The sequence below is a fragment of the Ictalurus punctatus genome, chromosome 5 (genome assembly GCF_001660625.3).
Source record: "Ictalurus punctatus breed USDA103 chromosome 5, Coco_2.0, whole genome shotgun sequence".
Classification (NCBI taxonomy): domain Eukaryota; kingdom Metazoa; phylum Chordata; class Actinopteri; order Siluriformes; family Ictaluridae; genus Ictalurus; species Ictalurus punctatus.
Genome location: NC_030420.2, coordinates 7,689,854 through 7,711,266, shown reverse-complemented (window position 1 = coordinate 7,711,266; position 21,413 = coordinate 7,689,854). Strand labels below are relative to the sequence as shown.

The 21,413-nt window shown below is 38.5% G+C and overlaps 2 protein-coding genes across 4 annotated transcripts in view; both read left to right on the top strand.

The window, feature by feature from the left end:
- The first annotated feature begins 7,412 nt into the window (after nucleotides 1–7,412).
- Nucleotides 7,413–9,524, top strand: hes2.2 (hes family bHLH transcription factor 2, tandem duplicate 2). The gene is made up of 3 exons (XM_017467148.3): nucleotides 7,413–7,763; nucleotides 7,876–7,963; nucleotides 8,085–9,524. Exons 1-3 carry the CDS (start codon nucleotides 7,590–7,592, stop codon nucleotides 8,438–8,440), a joined length of 618 nt encoding a protein of 205 aa, XP_017322637.1. The 5' UTR covers nucleotides 7,413–7,589; the 3' UTR covers nucleotides 8,441–9,524.
- Nucleotides 9,525–11,703: 2,179 nt separating this feature from the next.
- The window catches only part of acot7 (acyl-CoA thioesterase 7), a 90,983-nt gene continuing 81,273 nt past the window's right edge, over nucleotides 11,704–21,413 (top strand). The window contains exons 1-2 of one of the 3 annotated variants that reach the window (XM_017467144.3): nucleotides 11,704–11,842; nucleotides 19,440–19,557. In XM_017467144.3, coding sequence (XP_017322633.1) covers nucleotides 11,772–11,842; nucleotides 19,440–19,557 — 189 coding nt within the window. In that variant the 5' untranslated portion in view covers nucleotides 11,704–11,771. Of the gene's footprint in view, nucleotides 11,843–12,653; nucleotides 12,820–18,471; nucleotides 18,627–19,439; nucleotides 19,558–21,413 lie in introns of those variants that run through there. The other 2 variants (XM_017467145.3, XM_017467146.3) reach the window with 2 other exon arrangements.

Sequence of the window (21,413 nt, the reverse complement as noted above, 5' to 3'; positions counted from 1 at the left end):
AATTTACTGTAAGACTTATCTTTTCCTACTTTTGCTGGCTTAAAACTTGGGTGCTCTTATACAAAAGATTCTGTATTTTATGTTGTTTAACATATATAGACATAAATACCAGGAAATAAAAGCTGAAAACCTAAACTCTCATCTCATATTTGTCTTTTGATTTCAAAGACATATATCTTTGGTGTATGGCAAATAATTGAATTGGCTTTTCTGTTCCAATAGTTTCAGAGGGGACTATAATCTAGCAGCTAGTTTGTCATAGTTTGTCAACAAAACCAAGATTTGTTGGTAGGCAGGAAACGTTCTTTTGAAAACAGCAGCATATTCCTAATACATAAAAAATATAGTGTCTTCTTTGCAGATGTAAGTGCAACAACCAGGATTTCCCATGATGTAAATGAGGGCGGCAATAAGCAGATGCCATTATGGGGGAAGCCATGAGGCATCAGTGATAAGTGAAAAAGTATCCATCCAAAACCTTCACTAAGTCATACTGAATGTTTAATTAATGTTAATGGTGCAATTCTATACACAGTTGATATGCTATGGCAAAAAAGTAACTTGGCTATCCAGCAGCTCTTACATTTATTCATCAGGCTTATTACCTGATAAGAATAGGGATTAGGGATACTACAACACTGAATGTTGACTAAATGAAACATAAGAACACCTCCAGAGAAGCATGGTTTTGGTAGCACCATATTGTGGAATGCTTTTCATCAACAGGGATTGGGAAACTGGTCAGCGTTCCGGGGAATATGGATGGAGCCAAATACAGGGCAGATGCTAGAAGAAAAACAAAGCCAAAGTACATCTAAACATGAGGGTTGGAATAGGTGCCAGGACTAGATGCTCTCAATTTTTATGTGTATAATTTAGCAACTCATATATCACTCCTTACCAAATATGGATTCAGGAGACTCCATTGGATCTTCCTTGGATGGACTGACCGACAGGATATATCAATTATGGACCTGCTTAAATTAAAAACGTAGTTGTTGATTGCCTCAGCTCTGCCAGTCTAGTGGAATATCAACAAAACTATTACACACCAAGTGCGCGCACACACACACACACACACACACACACACACACACACACACACACACACACACACACACACCTATCTGGCATAATTGGAAGATGGAAAGAAAAGGGAATTGTACATCTGTGTCATCTCTTCAAAAATAACACTTTCCTGTCAAGAAATAATCCAGATATAAATTAGTAGTGCCTAGTACAAGTTTAAACTCCACATAGTTTTACAAGCTTCAACTGAAATTGACTTAACTGGTATTATATGTCATGAATCTACACAAAATATCCAATAATACTGAAGTACAAAGGTTGTGATTACATTTACCATTGTTGCTGTGAAATTTCTAAATTAGGTCTGGTGCAACCAGTTGCCATCAGAAGTGACATAATTAGTTGAATGGAGTCCACATATGTAGTGTAACATGACCTCAATATACCTGTTTCAGGAAGACTAAAATAAGTCCAGGACAAAATTATGGAAAGGTATTTAAAGTATCAAGTTTGGAAAGGACTTGGTTATAAAAATATACTGAACTTTGAATTTGATATCCATTCAATTCATTACTAAAAACTGGAAAAAATGTTATGTTTTAGCCTTGGAAGTAATTACTATATTTGGAAGCCCTACACAGCTCATCACCCTGTGAGCCTCATACACACAGTGAAGAATGTTGGTGGTAGCATAGTGTTGTGCATCACACTTAGTCTTTTGGTTGCTTCTCTGACTAGTCTGCTCTTGTCATGGTTGTGCCATATGGTTTAATGCTGCTCTATGGAATGTTTAGTGTTTGGGATAAAGAAATTCTGATCGATACTTTTCCATACCTTCATCCTGGACTTGACAGCTCCTTGGTCTTCATGATTCTGTTTGTTTAGATATGTTATCTAACAAACTCTCTGACCTTTTAGAAACAGATATTGAGATCAATTGACACTTTCATTCCACACAGGTAAACGCCATACAATTGATTGTGATTTTTGATTAGCACTGAAAATAATTTATGGATTTCAAAGCAAGAGGAGTGCATACTTGTGCAATCAGAACTTTTGCGTTTTTATTTGTAAATACCTTTGCAAACTGTATTGATTCCCCTGCTCCTCACTTCAATATTATAGTCAATGTTGTGTAGATGCATGACATACACTATATGGCCAAATGTTTATGGACACCATCACACCTTAATGTGGGCCTTCCCCAAACTGTTGCCACAAAGTTGGAAGCACAGAATTGTCTAGAATTTCTTTGTATGACAAATCATTACAATTTCCGATCACTGGACCTAGGGGCTCAAACCTGTTCAAGCATGACAATGCCCCTGTACACAAAGTGAGGCCCATGAAGATATGGCTGAACTGGAAGAGCCCTGACCTCAACCACTGAACACCTTTGGGATGAACTGGAAAGCCGATGTGTCCCAGGCCTTCTTGCTTGACATCACTGCCTGACCTCACTAATACTCTTGTGGCTGAATGAGCACAAATCCCCACAGCCATGCTTCAAAATCTAATTGAAGAATTCCCAGAAGGATGGGGGTTATTATAACAATAAAGGGACACTAAATCTGGAAGGGATGTTCAAGTGCATATGTGAGGATCAGTTGTCCACAAACCTTTGGCCATACAATCCTAATTACGTCCATTTCAGTTCCAAGTTGTAGCACTACAAAAACTGAAAGAGTTCAAGGCAAATACTTATAAAGCCACTAAAGTCACCTGCTATTTTCAAATGTGGAACCTGTCGTTTACTGATTCTACTCCTTTCCTGCTCCAGTCCATAAACAATAAAAACAAAGCCTATGCTCTCCAAGCCTGTCTCTTTTGCCATCACCAGGTGTCTAGACCCCCCCCCCCCCCCCCACCCTTGTGGTGGGGGTTAGCAGCTGGTTATCCTAGTCAGGCTCCTGCTTTATTCGGTCACCAGACAAGAGAATCATCTTTCACAATTCTTTATTCACTCTAGGTATTTTTAAAGCATACTAGAAACTAAAAACCTATGACCCAGTTATATTTTAGTCTTCATACTGGCTGAGACTTATACTGTATTCACAGGTACAAAATGTATCAGATAATGTTGCTGGAAAAATATCAAGAAAACCCACCATTTTTCTAAAAGTGAAACACTAATTTAGTTCCTTTGAAACACGCTGACCAACTAATTCTTTACACTTCATCTTGTCCAGACACTCATGTACCATATATTACCAGAGTGTTTATCTTCAGATAAAAAAGGGGTGAGTATAGTTTGAATAATATCAAATTTGAGGAATAAGTACAACAAAATATCTTAATCTAGGCTTAATAGTTGAGCTGAAACTCAACTGTTATATTATATAATAATGTTTTCTTTTTATTGTTATTATTATTATTATTATTATTATTATTATTATTATTATGGTGAACCCTAATGTGTAAAGCCTACTCTTTGATCTAAATCTTTTCCCCAAAACCCAGTACAGAAAAATCCTGCAAATTCTACAATTCTGCGTGTCATTTCCGAATGCAAAAAACAAATGAATAACAGGAAAAATATAAATAGTAAAGGACATTTGAAATGCCCATATTGTTTGAACATGCATAGAGCTTGCTGAATAAACATTTTTAAATGTATACATTTCTAAGTTTATAGTATAACATTTGCTGCATACAGTTTTATCTCAGCGCACTTGTAGAGTAGCAGACAACACCCCTCCCCCATGGCATCGGATTCACCATGCTCCAAAATCCTTACCCCCTACTTCCTCATCTTACTGTTTAAGGGTATCTGAAAATATATTGTTTTTTCAGTAAAATGATTATATATATATATATATATATATATATATATATATATATATATATATATATATATATATATATATATATAAAAATCTATCACACATATTCTTGTCTTTGTATTCAATAGGGAATAATATATCATTCTACCAGTTTTATGTACATCAACTAATTATAAGCAATTATCATTTAAAAGGCAATAACAAACAGATAGATGCAAGATGAAGAATAAAATCAAAAAGGTTGAAGCAATGCATAGTGATTTTCCAAAAATAAAACTTACAGTATTCTCATCTCTTGCTTGGTCAACTGGAGCAGTTCTGCTTTTTCTCATGTCGTCTGGTGGAAGACTAGAAGATAATAGAGAGACAAAATGGGAGTGAGTTTTTGCGAGGCAACAAAATAAAAAAACTGAAAGATTTGTATGTAGGGGGAAAGGGTGACAATACAGCTGATACATACATCAATATACATCCAGGGAAGCAGTAATCACAATTATTCAGTTATATAAAGGTGTTAGTCCAAGAAGGAGTGGTGTAAATAATAGTAATCAATTTTTAAAAAGGCATGGAGTGAAATGAAATTGTATTTAGTATTTTTTGGAATCTATTATAATGAATACAATCCTAGTATATCCTAATTGTTTTTCTGATTGCACTGCACATGATGTTTATATGGAGCTGCTTGTCTAACAAAAATACTCTCTCAGCACCCTAAGATATTAACTGCTACATGTTCACTGCTACAACAGTCAGTGATTATCTGCATGCCATCACCATGCATTTTCCACACTCTGCAGCTGGTCTTTAATCTCTCCGTATCCCTCAGCTTGTGATCCTATAGGACACATCTTCGGTTTAGTTTACTTTATTTGTTATAGATTATAAAACAAAGCAAACTTTTGAATTATAAATGTGTTTCATTTTAGATCTTTCCTTATTTATCATTTATGAAGATTTTTTAAATGCAATTACAACTAGAGATTGTTGAGCTACGGTATAAGCTACATATAGTCCACTTCAAAATGGAAAAGTGTGGTGCTCTTTTCCTCTTTTTGTCCTCTTTTTCTTCTCAACATACTTCATTCCATCCTTAGTTTTTCATAATAAGAAAACAAGATGTATATTGTGTACAGTATATATTGTGTATATATAGTGTATACTGAGAAAACCATATGCATTGTACTTGCAACAGTGTTTACTGAATTTCAAACGGTTTTCTGGAAATGTATAGCTAGCATTTAGTGTACAGAAGCCATTATTTCATACTATCAATGGCAGAATAATAATTGTGATTTTAAAGGATGCAAAATTATATATTTTTTAAGAAAAGCATTTAATTGATAAGCATATTATTTCAGTAAAATGATGCATGAATTAATATATTATAGTAGGCCTACTGAAGTTGTTTATAGTACTAAATAGAACGCAAAAAATGCCAAAAATGACAAAGGAAACACGACATTTTCTGAGAACGTGTTCAATCTGCTCTGAGTCGTTACGCGTGAGCTAAAACATTGTGCGTCGCTTTCTTCCCATGCATTAACGCGTGGCTGTTGTAGAAGAGTATTGTTCCCACACAATGATTATTTTTTAAAAGAGGGGGTTTAAACGACATGTCTGCTTGATGTTCACTCATCGCACATGCTCTCCTACTAGGAAACATCCAACCTTATCATTCCCAAAGCCTGGACAAAAAAGCTCGCTCTCCAGTTGCGCATTCACAGATGGGGCACCCACGCTCAACGCGTTTCTGAGGACAAAAGAAACCCCCAACCGAACGCAATTCATGCACAAAAAAAGTTCTCGAGTTCACAATTCTGTGCCCGCGCCGAGTGGCCCGTGCGGCCGGTAATTAAGGTGCCCGCAGGGAATTGGGGCGCGTGCGGAGAGCGCATCGGTTACAAGCTATTGAGCGGGGAGCCTCTGTCGCTCCCTTGTGTTCGCTTGTGCAATCCTGATGACATTTTTTTTTTATTATTTAAAACGAAATATAAAACAGTAAATCTTCTCTTCTTTTGTTTAATGCGAATGAGCCAGATCTCTATCCGCCAGCATTTTCAACAGAATTGCGCGCAGATGCGCAAATATAGAAATGCGCACACTACATCTGGAAAAAAAAAAAACCCCAAAACAAAACAAGGAATTACATCTTACACTAAACCTAAAACTACATTTAGTGATGTTTCACAAAATTACACCTACGCTGTTGATCATTTTTACAGCAATTGTGTAAAGGATGTTTTGCATATACTACAGCATACTTAAACATTTTCTCCCCAACCAACGTGGGTTTTTTTTGTTCAGAATGAAAATGATAAACACGCGTCGCTTTGTTACAAGCCGTCGTTCATCATAAATCGCCGTAAAGTTCCCAAGCAAACAGGCAGCCAATGAGCGCGCGCAAAACTCCAAGAAACGCTTCTTCCTTTGTCTGATCATCTGTAATCCAAATCCACTGATGACAGGCATGCAGATGGGCCACTGACGCCAAATATTTTTTTTTTTCAAAAACTAAAGTGCATGCACCACACAAAGAAAAACATTCGTGGATGGAGCGTACACAGGCATGACCATTGCGCACAAGGAGGGAGGGGGTGGATAGTTATAGGAGGCCATCTGGTCTCCTCGCCATGACGCGTGCTGGACGCGTGGATCCCATGGGGATGCACGAGTTACAAACTGAAAATATTTCCGTGTGTGCACCACACAAAGCCCTCGTGTTCGCTTCAAAGACAGTGCAAACGTTTTGGTTACAAATACAACAGTTTTTAGTCGTGCGTCGTAGCCATGATACCCCAAACGCTAAGACCAGCTTTCCTTCTTGTGCGTAAAAATACAGAACATCTGTATTGTACATGTTGGATAAACATTTTCTAGACCTTTTATCGTGTGGATTAGTGGATTCTTTGAACTAAACATAAGCCAAACGTAGAGACGCCGTTCAACCCCCACCCCAACACGCACACATACACCAATCCTTGCGCACTATGGATGCAGGTGAACACTACGTCATCGCATGAACACGTCAGGGGGAAAAAAACTATTGTTGATCAAATTTTACAAGCAGATGTTACTTAAAATGGCGTGGCTTGGGGATCTGTGCTTGTAATTTAAATTATAGATACTCAACACCCCCAATCCCCCCCCCCCGCCCATTGCAAATCCATATTGTTCATCCATTCCTTGTGCTTTGTGTTCTCTCCTTTTTGTTTCACACCCTCCGCTATATAGGAAAACATATATAATTCATTACACATTATTAACAGTATGTTTATAAGTTGTATATTATATGCATTAACAGATAGTAAACGTTTATTTTTAAATTGCTAGGTCTCAGTTCACGTGGTAGTGATATGGAGTTTACTAATGTTGAGATTTCACAGATGCAGATTACATATCATTATACAAAAAAATTGTTCATGAAAATAAAATTCATCAGACAAAATCACATCACGAATGCTTTCTGGATTCCGGTGTAACCATGTATTTTTGATAGAAATGTTCGTTATTGTCGGTTAGTAGCACAGAGGCAGAATTTTATCCAAATAAGAACGTGCGTGTAGAAACAAATTAACTACAAGTGATCACGTGCACAGATTTTTAAACGTCGGCCTATTGTGCTGCGCGTCAAAACTTTAGCGTGTGCGCGCGCTTGGCTTGTGGTGGGCGTTCCCATGACGCTTCGAGCGGGGATAAATAGCGCGCGCTGAACGCTGCTCAGGCAGAAACTCGTCATAGCTAGAAAAGAAAAGAGAGCTCTCTGGCAAAGAATCAAGAATGACTCCGGCTGTGTCTTTCCCGCCTCCCGGTGTCAGCACGGTGCACGTGAGAAAAGAGATCTCGGAGCTGCGAAGAACTTTAAAACCGCTGATGGAGAAGCGCAGACGCGCGCGCATCAACGACTGCCTCAACCAGCTGAAAAGCCTCATCCTTCCTCTGATGGGAAAAGATGTAAGCAGAGGTTCATTTTTATTTACAGAACAATCCAGATCTGTTTAGAAATATAATGAGTTTAGTGCCTTTTGTAGTTTTAACTCACGTTTCTTTTGTTTTTGTTTTTCAGAAGTGTCGCTACTCGAAGCTTGAGAAAGCAGGCATCCTGGAAATGACGGTCGAATTCCTCACCGATGTCCCTAAAACTCCGATAAATGGTGCGCGCTATTTTTTCTTCTTCCTTCCTATCTATCTTCTTTAAATAAAACCTTAATCCACTATTATAAATATCTCAACTGCCAAAACTAAAGTGCACGTCTTATTTATTTTTGTCCCCAGATGCTACAGTGAGTTACAGAGAGGGCTATGAAGCGTGCCTGCAGCAGGTCTCCGCGCTCCTCCCGCGCACGAGCCTCGACGGCGAAACCTGCGCGCGCGTGCACGACTTCATAAAGCAGTCTCTGCGCTCGAGCTCTCCGGCCTGCCGCACGTGCCGCGCGCGCACCTCCAGCACGCTCTCACCGATCCAGCACGAGCGGCTTCTGAGCCAGAACTGGATCGACATCACTCGGAAAGAAAGGCGCGCGAGCGACTCGGAGCGACTCGACAACACTCGGAAAGAAAGGCGCGCGAGCCCGGAGAGAGCTCAGGATGCGCCACAGGCCGCCGCGCAGCCCATGTGGAGACCGTGGTAGCACGCGGGAAAGCGGCACACAATTCATGCTGCTTGTTAGATAATGTACATAAACAGCCTAGAGATGAGTAGTAAACATTTGCAGCTATGTACGGCGTGCTGATTTGAGGTACTAAGTCAAGTCGATTTTTTTTCCCACTCAAGTATTATATACTTCTCGTTCGCTTTGTCAAAATTCGCTCGTTTGTATCTATCGGTTCGTTTTCTTAGAGATCCTGCGCGTGACCTGTAAATAACGCGGTTATTCGGTTTGGGGTTAACGGGGTGAGGGCTTGTAGAAAACGCCTATGTAAAACCCTAAGGGTTGTCCAGTGTAAGAAATGTGCTCTTCCACTTCAGTATTCTGATTCTGTGCACATTATTTTACTCGTATGCACACTCTATTGTGTTTTAAAGTCTCATGTTTTGAGAGACGTGCTGTTTATTTCTTTATTTGTTTACTTGTAAACACGTTTGTGTGTTATACTGTCTCATTTTTGAGGGACGTGTTATTTATTTATTTGTTTGTTTACTTGTAAACACGTTGTGATGTGTTATACAGTCTCCTTTTTAGAGACGTGTTATTTGTTTATTTGTTTGTTTACTTGTAAGCACGTTGTGATGTGTTATACAGTCTCATTTTTGAGAGACGTGATATTTATCTGTTTGTTTACTTGTAAACACGTTGTGATGTGTTATACAGTCTCATTTTTGAGAGACGTGATATTTATTTTTTGTTTACTTGTAAACACGTTGTGATGTGTTATACAGTCTCATTTTTTGAGAGACGTGATATTTATTTATTTTTTGTTTACTTGTAAACACGTTGTGATGTGTTATACAGTCTCATTTTTGAGAGACGTGTTATTTATCTGTTTGTTTACTTGTAAACACGTTGTGATGTGTTATACAGTCTCATTTTAGAGAGACGTGTTATTTATTTATTTCACGTAGTATTGTTTTTCAAAGTCTCTTTTTTGACGGGATGGAGTATTTCTTTTGTTTGTTTATGTAATTATTCTGTACTTTTAAATAAAAGAAATGGGCTAACCAAATGTTTTTACCTCTTTTTTTATTTGATTTAAGCCCACTGAGGTGTCTTTAAGTCACTGACATGAGACAAATTTAACATTTGGGGTCAGTTTTACTCATCATTTGGATTGTGAACTATTGCATTACATTATGATTTCATAAGTGCACTCTAACTTAGTTACTCACTTTAACTTAGTATAAACAAAAACAACTAACCCCCTGCAAAAAAAAAAAAAAAAAAAAAATTCGTGTGGCGGTCTTTGCTACCACCGTGTGGTGAAATTTATTTACGCACATTTGTAATTGCTGACTTTTGCTTTTATCACAACAGAAAAATAAATAATAAATATCCCAATTTAAAAATAAAGAAAAAAAGCAAAAATAAAAAAACATACACAAATTATAGCCATGAAGTTCATGAAAAATTACTGTCATAGATTTGGGTTTTGAAAATACCCCTTGTAGCTTTTGTTATTCTTGCAGTGAATGTAATGGGCTTATGCAAAACTCTTTTGGACAGAGAATCAATCATGGCTTTCTACATTGTTCAGCCTAGCTGCATAAAATGGTTTTATGGAACTCTAAACGACCAAAATATTATTTTATAAATCAATGCAGCTGTTCTCATAGCTTTGCTTTTCATTCAAAATAGTAAATGTCCTGTTTTTGCCTACTTTCATGTACAATATCAACAGTATTCATCTTATCTGGGGTTTTCTACAAAGCAAGTATGCCCCTGGTATGCTTGCTGCCCCCAACATGATTGTACACTCACCAGCCATTTTAATAGGAACATCTGTACACCAGACTACTTGCCAAATACACCGGGCTACATAGTAAAGATGAGCCTATAACATGGTTCACTTAAGTGTCCAAAGACTCAACCATTACTACTGTAAAGGAGCACAAGGTCTGAAGCTATTTCTCTTACACATTGCACAACATGTAGTGAAGAACCTATTACTTCCTACCTGGTGTAATACTACAACATCTCATGTAATTATTCAATCAGCCAATTATGTAGCAGCACCGCAGCCCAGATACAGGTCTAGAGCTTCAGTTAATGTGTACATCAAACATCAATAATGGTTATTGGCTTAGTGGTCAGTATATATGCCTTGCACCTCCGGGGTTGGGGGTCCTGCCACGGCCCTGTGTTGTTGCCGGGTACTCCGGTTTCCTCCACCAGTCCAAATACAAGCAAGGTAGGCTAATTGGCATGTCCAAAGTGTCTGTAGTGTATGAATGAGTGTGTGAATATAAGTATGTGATTCTGCCCTATGATTGATTGGCACCCAGTCCTGGGTGTACCCTGTCTTGTGCCCCATGCTCCCTGGGATAGGCTCCAGGTTCCACGCGACCCTGTATGATAAGCGGTATAGAAAATGGATTGATGCATGTTTATTGGGGAGGGGTGCATGATGACGTTGTGGTCAGCATGTTTGCCTTGCACCTCCAGGGTTGGGGGTCGAATTCTGCCTCCACCCTGTCTGCATGTTCTCCCTGTGCTTTAGAAGTTTCCTCTGGGTACTCTAGTTTCCATCCTCAGTCAAAACACATGTGTTGTAGGCTGAGTGGCATTTTCAAATTGTCTGTAGTGTGCAACTGTGCAATTGCCACCACGTCCAGGGCGTCCCCCCGCCTTGTTCCCTGAGATAGTCTCCAGGCTCCCCTGTAACCCTGTGTAGGATAAGCGGTATGAAAAATGGATGGGTTTGGTGGTGCCAAGTGGGCTGGTTTGAATATTTCAGAACCTTATTGGTGAGAGAGGCCAGATAGGAATAGCCAGACTTGGTTTGAGCTGACAGGAATGTATGGTAACTCAAATAACCACTCTTTCCAACCGTGGTGAGCAGAAAAGCATCTCAGAATGCTCCAAACTTGAGAAGACCACACTCCTGTCAATCAAAAACAGGAATCTGACTCACCGAAAATGGACAGTTGAAGATTTGTCAAAAAACAAAACAAAACAAAAGCATTTTTGTCCAGTTTCTATGTTTGACGTGAACTTTAACTGAAGCTTTTGACCTGCATCTGAAAGACAGTGTACACAATGTGCTACTGATTAGATAACTGCATAAAAGTGAACGTGTACAGGTGTTCCTATTATAGTGGCCGGTGGGTGTATATAAAAAAAAAACCCAAACCCAAAACATCGAAGACACACATTTATACAAAACAATATCTCTCATTTTAAACCAGATTTCATCAAGAACCCGCTGCATTATCTGGTGTATCTGCAGTTGCCCAAGATATCCGGTGAACCGACTCCCCCCACAGCTCGTGCGCTCCGAGTCATTCAGTTTCGTTTGGAGACTGTGATGTCCGACACACCGTCCATCATGTCTGCTCCAGATTTTCAATCATCCTCACCGTCCATTCAGATATGCAGGTAAGATGAGAACAGTATGACTCTTACTAACAGGCTCGGGGGGTTTCTCTCAATGCTGTGTAAACTCCATCGCATCCTTCAGTCAACGAGATTATAACGTCGCAACACGCCGCGTGCGGCCCCGGTAATCCCTGGTGTTTAGCTATAACACACAGATCACATAACATTCCATTGACACTACTGCATTCTACTCTGTACAGGTCTGAAATAATAATAATAATCATTATTATTATTATAGCTATGACTGCGAGTGAGATTAGGCGATTGGGTCGTGTGGCTTTACTCTAGTTATCAGATGCCGGCGTATTCCGACGCCTCCTGTATACCGGATATGTAGCATGTGATGACCTCCACACATATGATGCTGAGAAATAGTCCACAAGGTTGTTCCGAGGTCGTCACGGCTTAAAACAGGACACCGAAAAGAATTGTATCCGATATAGATATTAAAACCCCTATTTCATACGAGCGTGTTGATTGATGTGGAAAAGAACAGCATGTGCACGTTCAAAGCATGGATTTTAGACATGTTCCGGTATGGTGAGCGTGTTTTATGACAGGGGGAAAAAGACACTAGACGAAATCAAATATGTATAGAGTAAAGACAATTAATATTCTCATAATTTCAGCATTAGCAACTAAGAAAGAATAAAAAAAAATGGCCTGTAGAAATTAGTTGGCGCGGTATTTATTACCGGCCATTCTCTGCTCCCTCTAGTGGCAGCCAGTTGTAAATACACTCATCATAGACGTAAGCGTAACGTCATCACGTAACTCACGGCGGAATCCCAAATAGCTTTGCATTCTTTATATAAACGCGCTACATCCGGTTTACATTGATGGCTCTTACAGCCTATGTAGTGCACATAAATAGCAAATATTGAGCCATTTCGGATTGAGCCGACGTGTTCGCGCGCATGAGAAATGCTTCGTCTGCCTTTAGGGATGATGTCGCGTTTGGCGTTGGTCACCTCTAGGTATGTAAACTTGCATGTTTAAGGTACAGAGAAAGCGGCTAATGGCTAAGGCATATACATGAACTGGTTGCTATATGGAAGTAAGCGACTTGAATGGAACCTCACGACACTGGCCCTATTAAAGATAATCTATTTTGCCTTTTATTTTTTTTTTTATTTATTTTTTTTTAATATGGGAAATAATAAACTTATACCACGTTATTGATGCTGTAAAGCAGTGTTTACATACTACATACTCTCCCTCTTTCTCTCTAAATATAATATAATATTATATATATATATATATATATATATATATATATATATATATATATATATATATATACACACACACACACACAAACACAAATAAAGTAATTGTGCATGCAGTCTAGGTGTCTCAGGTGTAGAGATATGCAGCTCTGTCTCTCCATGATGGACACACCAGTTGTGTCTTGAGTGATACTTCAGAATGGAGAGGGTCTAGAACAATCTAGAACCCAACGACAAAAGGTTTCAAACAGGCGTAACTGGACCCAAAACCCACTGAGGTGCTTTTGTTTCTTGCTCTGTTGGACCAAAGATTGTCCCAGTTCTCCATTTTTATTCTGCACACTTACTAACACGCATAACTGCGAGGCTAATCTGCACTCTTTCAGTGTTTTATTACGTGACTTTTATGAGTTTAGGAGTGGATGAGAATATGAACTACGGACTTTTATGAAGTTATGGTCTGTGAGGTCTTTAGATGCTGTGGCACACAGGCTGTCAGTTTAACACTCCTGTCATTTGTAGACTGGAGTCGACTGTTTCACTTCGGAACAACTTTTCGTCTGACCTTGCAACAAAGAGGTGGATGTGGTCTTTTGACCACCATAAAGATACATAGTGAAGTAAAGTCACGGAAATTCCCTCGCTGAATGTACTGAAGCTACTGAACATTGTACTATGTACAAACATTGTAATTGTAAACTCTAAATTTAGAAAGAAACCATGACAGATGATTTGCAACAAAGGGCTTCAAAGCTGTACAGCACATTGCCTGGCAAAGTAACCGGGGTCCTGGTCAGTTGATCTTTGCAAATTGTGCAAACAGAGAGGAAGGACAGACTAAAAATGCAAACAATTCCCTACTGCAGTGCTGTCCGATTGGTTCTCAACATGGGGGCTTTTTTTTGTTTTCAAGAAAAAAAATACAGACAGGTCATAATTTGTGTACTTGGTGTATTTTATTGCTTTTCAAATAGAATGTGCATAAATGAAAAACCCCACGTTCCCTCTCCCTCTATATTTTCTTTTTGCTGGGGAGAGGCGGAGTTTAGCCTGTCTTTTATCTAGCTGTCAGTGCAGACCAGTGTTGCCAGTTTAGCGACTTTTCAGACCCCTTTAGCGACTTTTTGGACAAACCTTAGCAACTTTTCAAATGCCTCCAGTACTGTCCTGCAAGCGTGAGGTCTTGCTCTCCTGCTGCACTCTCATCTCTCTCTGCGTCTGCTCTGTTCAGTGAGTGTCTGAGAGTTGGAGATTTAACAATGTCATGGATAACAAGACGCACCTTCATCCCAATTTACATCATTCGTATGTGAATGTTTTTAGAACACAAGACGAATATAATGCAACATGTTTTACATGTAAAATAGTCCACGTTATTACAGCCTAGTTCTCTTGTTCAAAGTAGTTATAGTGTTCATAAACATTTTATATCATTCATGTTCCACACCTGTCCATTATATAGCTTTATAAAAGTTATATAAAAAAAGAAAACTTACGAAAAGTAATTTAAAAAAAAGTACAAAAACACAAAAGCAAAAAAAAAAAATCTGCCTATCTATCTATCTATCTATCTATCTATCTATCTATCTATCTATCTATCTATCTATCTGTGTATCAAAACAGATTATATAATAGGTAACATGATAGGGGAGACTTCGGGGGGCTTTAGTTACAAAAGGTTGAGAACCTCTGGATTATAAGATTAGGTGCTTCACTTCGTACAGCAGTCATCACTGGAGAGAGAGTATACAACCTGACTATTGTTTACAACTTGGCCATGTAGTAAGGCTTTTGGAAAACTATTCCCAAAGTAGTACAAAACGTTTCAGTAATGCTGATTTTCTTTTGTACTCGCGTTCTTACGTTGATAAACGCCAAACAGTCGTGAATTACGAAGCACGTTCATGCACCCGATTTGCACTTAGTGACACCCAGTCCATTAAATTCCATTAAAACAATGACTAAAATGACTAAACGGTAAAAGAGGCCTACTAAGGGCCAGTTGTGCAGCTCAGTCGTTGTAGCGTGTTGGCTCCCATAGACAAACAATTCATCCTTTTATAGGACAGCGTAACTTTTTTCTCTCTCATTGAACGGCTAGTCTTATTTGTCTTAATGTACGGATCTGTTTTGTTTTGCCTTTTTTTTTTTTTTCAAGAAAGTTCCACAAACTTTTCATTAAACTTGTGCATGCAGTTGAAATAAATCAGCAGTTTTAAACTTTACACCATAATCTGCGTATACAGTCTCAGTAACTATGGCCAGTTATACGATATGAACCTCATCACTCAAGGTTCACATTAGTGAGTCAGCTTATACGTTTATGTACACATTTTCAGGAGTTTTCATACATATATTTCACATTTCTTGTGTAAATGCTAAAAATCATGGCCGATTTTAAAAATTGAGCCCCATTGTGCTCAACCTTTGTGTCGATCTGCTTTGGGTTTAATTCAATGCAGGTTTGATTCTAAATACTAATCAGCTACGCTGCTCATTTATTAGCCATCTGTGTTGTTTCAACATTAATCCAGGCGAATGTTCAGTATATTTACCTTATACCTGGTACAGATTGTAGGCTAAATAATGACTTCTTCCTCAAACTTTAATAGTACACAACGGAAAACTACAAAGACACACAATATGTATTTGGGTTGCAGACATTTTCTGCACCTGCAGCTGTTGCACGGATACTGAATTCACTTACTATTGTGGATAGAAGAGATGACGTCAAAAAGGTTATACTAAGTGCTTTAAATGCAGTGGTTGAGCTGGGAGCTGTGTTAGTTTTGCCCGAACTCTTCTGAAACATGCGAAATGGTCGGATTTTACTGAAAGAAATCCAGTGCTTTTTGCGTTATACTCTTCTCAGGTAGGAATATATTCAGTTGTATTCGGTAAAATGTACAGCTTATGGTCCTGTTCTTTTTTTTTTTTTATAGTACCTTGTTTTTGATTTCTTGTGCTATATGGATGCAAGACATAAAAGGTTTTAGATTCAGAAGTGTACAACCGGCATGGCTATTCAAGAGAGATTATACACTGCTTCTAGGATCATGTTCACAAAAATCAAACTAGACTTGTGTGATAAATAGACTCATACGCATCAAAGATTTCTTGTTAATGATCAACTATCTGTGGCCATCTGTTGTGAAGCAACTCGCTCCACTGGACAGATTCGAAAATGGCCTTTCCAAAAGCTTATTCAAGGTTGTGTGTTGAGGCGTGTATGAACGTGTGATCTCATGATTTCTAACCAAGAATCAGATGTATTAAACATTTGCTGGAAAAAAAAAAAAGGCAAAACGGACACAAGACCACGAGACACACCTTATGGCATCAGATCAGCATTATACGTTATATAGTTTTGAAAAATTTGCGATTACACAGTGGTGTAAGAATTTGTCTTATTATCACGACGGCACTGGAGTTGTACATTGGTGGTGAAAAGTCATTTCTCTGGACTGAACCCTTTCTAGCAGTCCCCGGGCGCTGGTTCCACCGGCGGGGTGGAAATCGACTTAACGGACATTTTCAATCAGTATGAACAAATGAATTATTTAATTGCTGCAATTCTGTTATTAGATTAGTCGGGACATGGTTGGGTTTCTGTGTGTAGAGTATCGTGACTCTAAAACGTTCAACCCGGTTCAGTCACACACCCTCATAATTTGTGGCAACAACAAAACCCACCCCAGGCAGTCTCCCCTAATATATTTAGATAATAAAGATGACTATTAATAATATTTATGACTTATTTGTAAGACTGTGCTGTCTGTAAGCAACAGGCTAGCTATTTAAATGCAAAGCCAATGATGTTTTAACTAGTTAGCACTGACTGAGAGTACAGTAGTTCTGCAGTATCAAAGAACAACATGTTCTAAATATGGAAATAGCTGTGGCTATGCTTTTAATAGTAATGCCTTACAATTTCAGCTGCTTTTTTTTATTATTACTGAGGTAAGTAAAATATCATTGAGTATGAGAAACGAGTGTTGTATAAATTATTTTGTGTGTGGTCGGGGGCGTTGAGGATGAGTCTCGCTTAGGGCACCTAATGGGCTAGGACCGGCGCTGCTTGTAGGTGAGCATCAAGGCCTTGAATTTGATCTGGGTGGCTACAGGAAGACAGTGGAGGGAGATGAAGAGGGGTGTGACGTGGGTTCTTTTGGGCTGGTTGATAATGAGGCGTGCTGCGGAATCATCTGAAGTATTTTGATGGAGCTGGCTGGGATGCCCGGGAAAAGTGCGAGTAGTTGCACTAGTCCAGTTTTGAGATAACAAGAGCCTGGACAAGTAGCTGTGGTACCTGTTCAGTGAGTTGCGGTCTTATTTTCTTGCTGTTCTACAGAATGAACCTACAGGATTGTGCAGTTGTTGGAATGTGGCCTGTAAAGGTCAAATTGTCATCGAAATGGGAACCACTACTGTGGAGTGTGACATCACCGGTAAATTCAATGCCGAACACAGGCACAAATAAAAAATTTTGGCCTCTGATAAAAATGTGAATCCCGATTCTCGTGATTTCTTGTAGAACGAGCACAGTGAGGTTTATCTCAACCATAGAGCAGCAATCAAGATTGAATACATGGACTAACCTCTTATATAATACATTCACCTATTCAAATTGAAATCTATAATGTACCGGGCTACTTGACACCTTTAATTCCTAGTTTTACTTACAAAAGTATGTTTAGTTTCACTGTATTTACTGAATTATTGATAGTAGTTACAGAATAAAATGTTTGTTCTGGTGTCAGAATGACAAAGTAGGACTTAGGTCCTTGGTAACTTGGAGTGAATTAAGGTTAAGTAGAAATCTTGGTACACAAAGAATAAAAATCACTTTGTATTTAAGTTTTAAACATATATTATTGTTTATAGCTTGTAACAGAGTTCATTTGTGTACAATATTACAAGCTGTACTGATGTTGACCCCCAGCTACAACATTATGGGCTTTTCTCTGTAGAGTCTTGACATATAATCGCAGTGAAATTAATTTCACTTCCAGGTTGTAACATTACAAAATGTTAACAAGTTCAAGTAGGGTTCTTATGCAAGCCGCATGTGTGCATTCATGTGTTATAATAATAATAAGGCCTACACATCATGCATGGTTTGACTTCAACGTCAAACATAATAGTAATACTGCACGGTCATACTTAGTACTGCATATCAAGTTGGCCGTTTTTCACTCACCTAGAGGGGTTAGGGAAGTGGAGCGTTTCTCCACTCCTGTAATAGAAAGCACAAATAGTCATACCAGTCAAGCCCTTTCCAAACATTAACTGTTTGCACTCAGAACTTCACCACGGAAGTGTCAGTCGCTGGATCGCTCTCATTGGCGCAAAAACCACATGGTTTGAGTGAGGGCAGGGCCAGTCTGGATGAGAACCATGTTAGTGGTGGAGAGATTGATGATATCATAATGTCTAGAGAAGAAGTGATGAATGAAAGGCCTGGTTTAATTCCATTTTGACACAAGCAGTCTCTCTCTGATTCGTGACTCAGGAGTTTAATTGGTCGCACTAATGGCTCTTATTCAGCTTACCAGGTAGTAACACATTGGACTTCTGTTTGTAAATTAGAGTTTATCATTATGTACTGTATTCTACTGTAATGTACGTTGTCATATGCCGTGTCTCATATCAAGTCTAAATTAAGTAGTTTTAATTTAAAAAACCTAACCATGTAATTAGCTGTAAAACGCCTAAGGATGAAGAGTAAGGCATGTGCACTCTCAGCAAAAAGGGTACTAATTTGTACCTTTAATATCTATCTTTCACCTGGAAATGTGGATATAGTTGACGTTTTAGAGAAAAAATTTAAAGATACACTTTATACATCATTCTGGGTAAAAGGTACATACTAAAAGTACAAATTGTGTCTCGCATGAGAGAAACATTTCAGTGGAAAGGAACGTTACACATTAGTAACATTTGTTCTGACAGTTTTTCCTGTTTAACTTCTACACAAACCCGTTTCCAGAAAGTTCGGTATCACCAGATTACGTAGATTCTAGGTTGCGCAACCAGGAGGCACATAGCCACCTTCATTGTTGTTTCTCTGCTTTAGTGAATTTACATTAGTTTACTTGGAGCCTATTGTAAATTTTTACAGACTGTAATAATGTGTCATAGGCACGTTTGCATAATAACCAGTACACTGATATGGATGATTAATATGTGTTTATGACACCTCTCAAACCACTGGAATGACCACAGTATACCCAGGCTTTAACAGTAGGTTTGATAGACAAACTACAGTGCACTGAGTCCTGATACTTCAAGATGTGGCATGCTGAATGTTGCTGACTCATATCCTGCTAGTACAGATGGGAATAATTGGGTTTGTTTGTGATTCTCAGAATTATGCGACCAGATGATGCCAACATCGTGGGTAACGTCCATGGTGGGACGATCCTGAAGATGATTGAGGAAGCTGGGTGCATAATAGGAACTCGCCACTGTAATACTCAAACTGGGGTGAGTTATGCTCCTATGCACATTTCGGTCATCTACACTAGATTAGTATTCTATTCAGCTCTGGTCATTTTCACTACTTGATTTTTTTTTTTAAAGAAACTGACAGGGTTTCTGGTGGTTTTTACAATGTTATTTCCTCAGTCAAATGTACACATGGCTTAATTATCAGGTGAGAGGTGATGGTTTTGTTTGAGCACGTTGCCATTTTACTTGGTCTGTGTTTGCAGTGTATGAGAATTTCTGTCTATAATATTCGACTTAAGAAAGGATTTATGACATACAGTGGATATTACAAGTTTTTGTGATGTATAAAGAATGAACCAAGATAAATCATGTCAGATCTTTTTTTTTTTACCTTTAGTGTGATATTACAACCAACACAATTCAATTGAAAAGCAAATGGAAAAGTTTTAAGGGGGGACACGTACAATAACCTGGTTGCACAACTGTGCAAGCCCTTTAACTAATATTAAAACATTCAAAACGATATGTTTGGTGAAAAAAAAAAAAAAAGACAGCTTGTCACCTAAGGAACACCATACCTTCGGTGAAGCATGGTGTTGGCAGTATCACACTATGGGGCTGCTTCTCTTCAGCTGGGACTGGGGTTATTTGGGCAATATTTTTATTTCTATATCACATTAAAGATGGAAAAATATCTGACATGTTTTATCTTGGTTTCTTTCTTTCTTTATTTTTTTTACAACACAAAATTCTTCTATTTTAATATCCACTGTACTCTTGTTCAGAGTTAAAGTCACAACTGTCTAAATTTTGTGAAATTCTAATTAAGATTAACAGGACTTGTTTTTGTCTCAGAATATTTTTTACCAAGCATCTGGATATGTGCTACACCTACTTTATACCCAATTTACATTTACATTTCTTCAGTTGGCAGACACTTTCATCCAAAAAGACTTTTGAGCTGCAAAGATGGGCTTTCATCAAGGATCCAACAATGCCAGCTTGGTGGTACTGGGAATCTACAACCTTACAATTAGTAGTCCAGAGCCTTAACCACTTTAAGGGACATATATCAGGGGCAGTATCTGTTCCTTCTTGCCTTATACCCAGTGCATGTAATGTCTAATGCATATGAAGATATTTACAGACAGGGACAAGTTAAAGGAAAAAGCGACATTTTCAGTGCGCCTTGGCATAGATTCTACAAATCCTTGTAGATGTACTGGGGGATGAACACCCGTTCTACCAAAATAAATTACCTCAATTAATGGTTTGATACAGCGCTCTGTCTAACATGTCATTCCAAAATCTCCGTTAGGTATTCATATATTTGAGATCTGGTGACCCCATCGGACATGATTTACATCATTTTCATCCTCATCAATCCATTCAGTGAGTCCTTGTGCTAAAGTCAAGCAATCAGAAGAACACTGAAAAAAATTTGATGATGAAAAAACAGGAATTACTTCACAAGTTGTATTGACGTTTACAAATTGTTGCGGTTAGGATCATTAATAGTTTTACAAGGTATAGCTTCATTTCTGACTTCCAAAAACAATCGTTGCTTGTTCCTCAGTATTACTTATGAGAGTTGGGTTAATACGGTCAAACCACGGCTAGACCAATTTACTTCTAAATGCAAACATTCCTTAGCTAAGAAGTCAAGGTTAGATTTATGCCTGTTTATTCCCAGTAAGTTTGTTTGTGGCTTTTAGGGTTGTGATGCGAGCTGTGTTTATGTTGTGTAGATCTAGAAAATGACCCGACTAGTTCTGATTTCCGGTTCCATGTAGACAAGGCACTGCTGTGTGATTCTAGATAAGAGACATGGAATGGAAATAGCCTTGCCAAAAACTAAAAATGACTAAAAGTTTAACAACAGGTCAAAATGC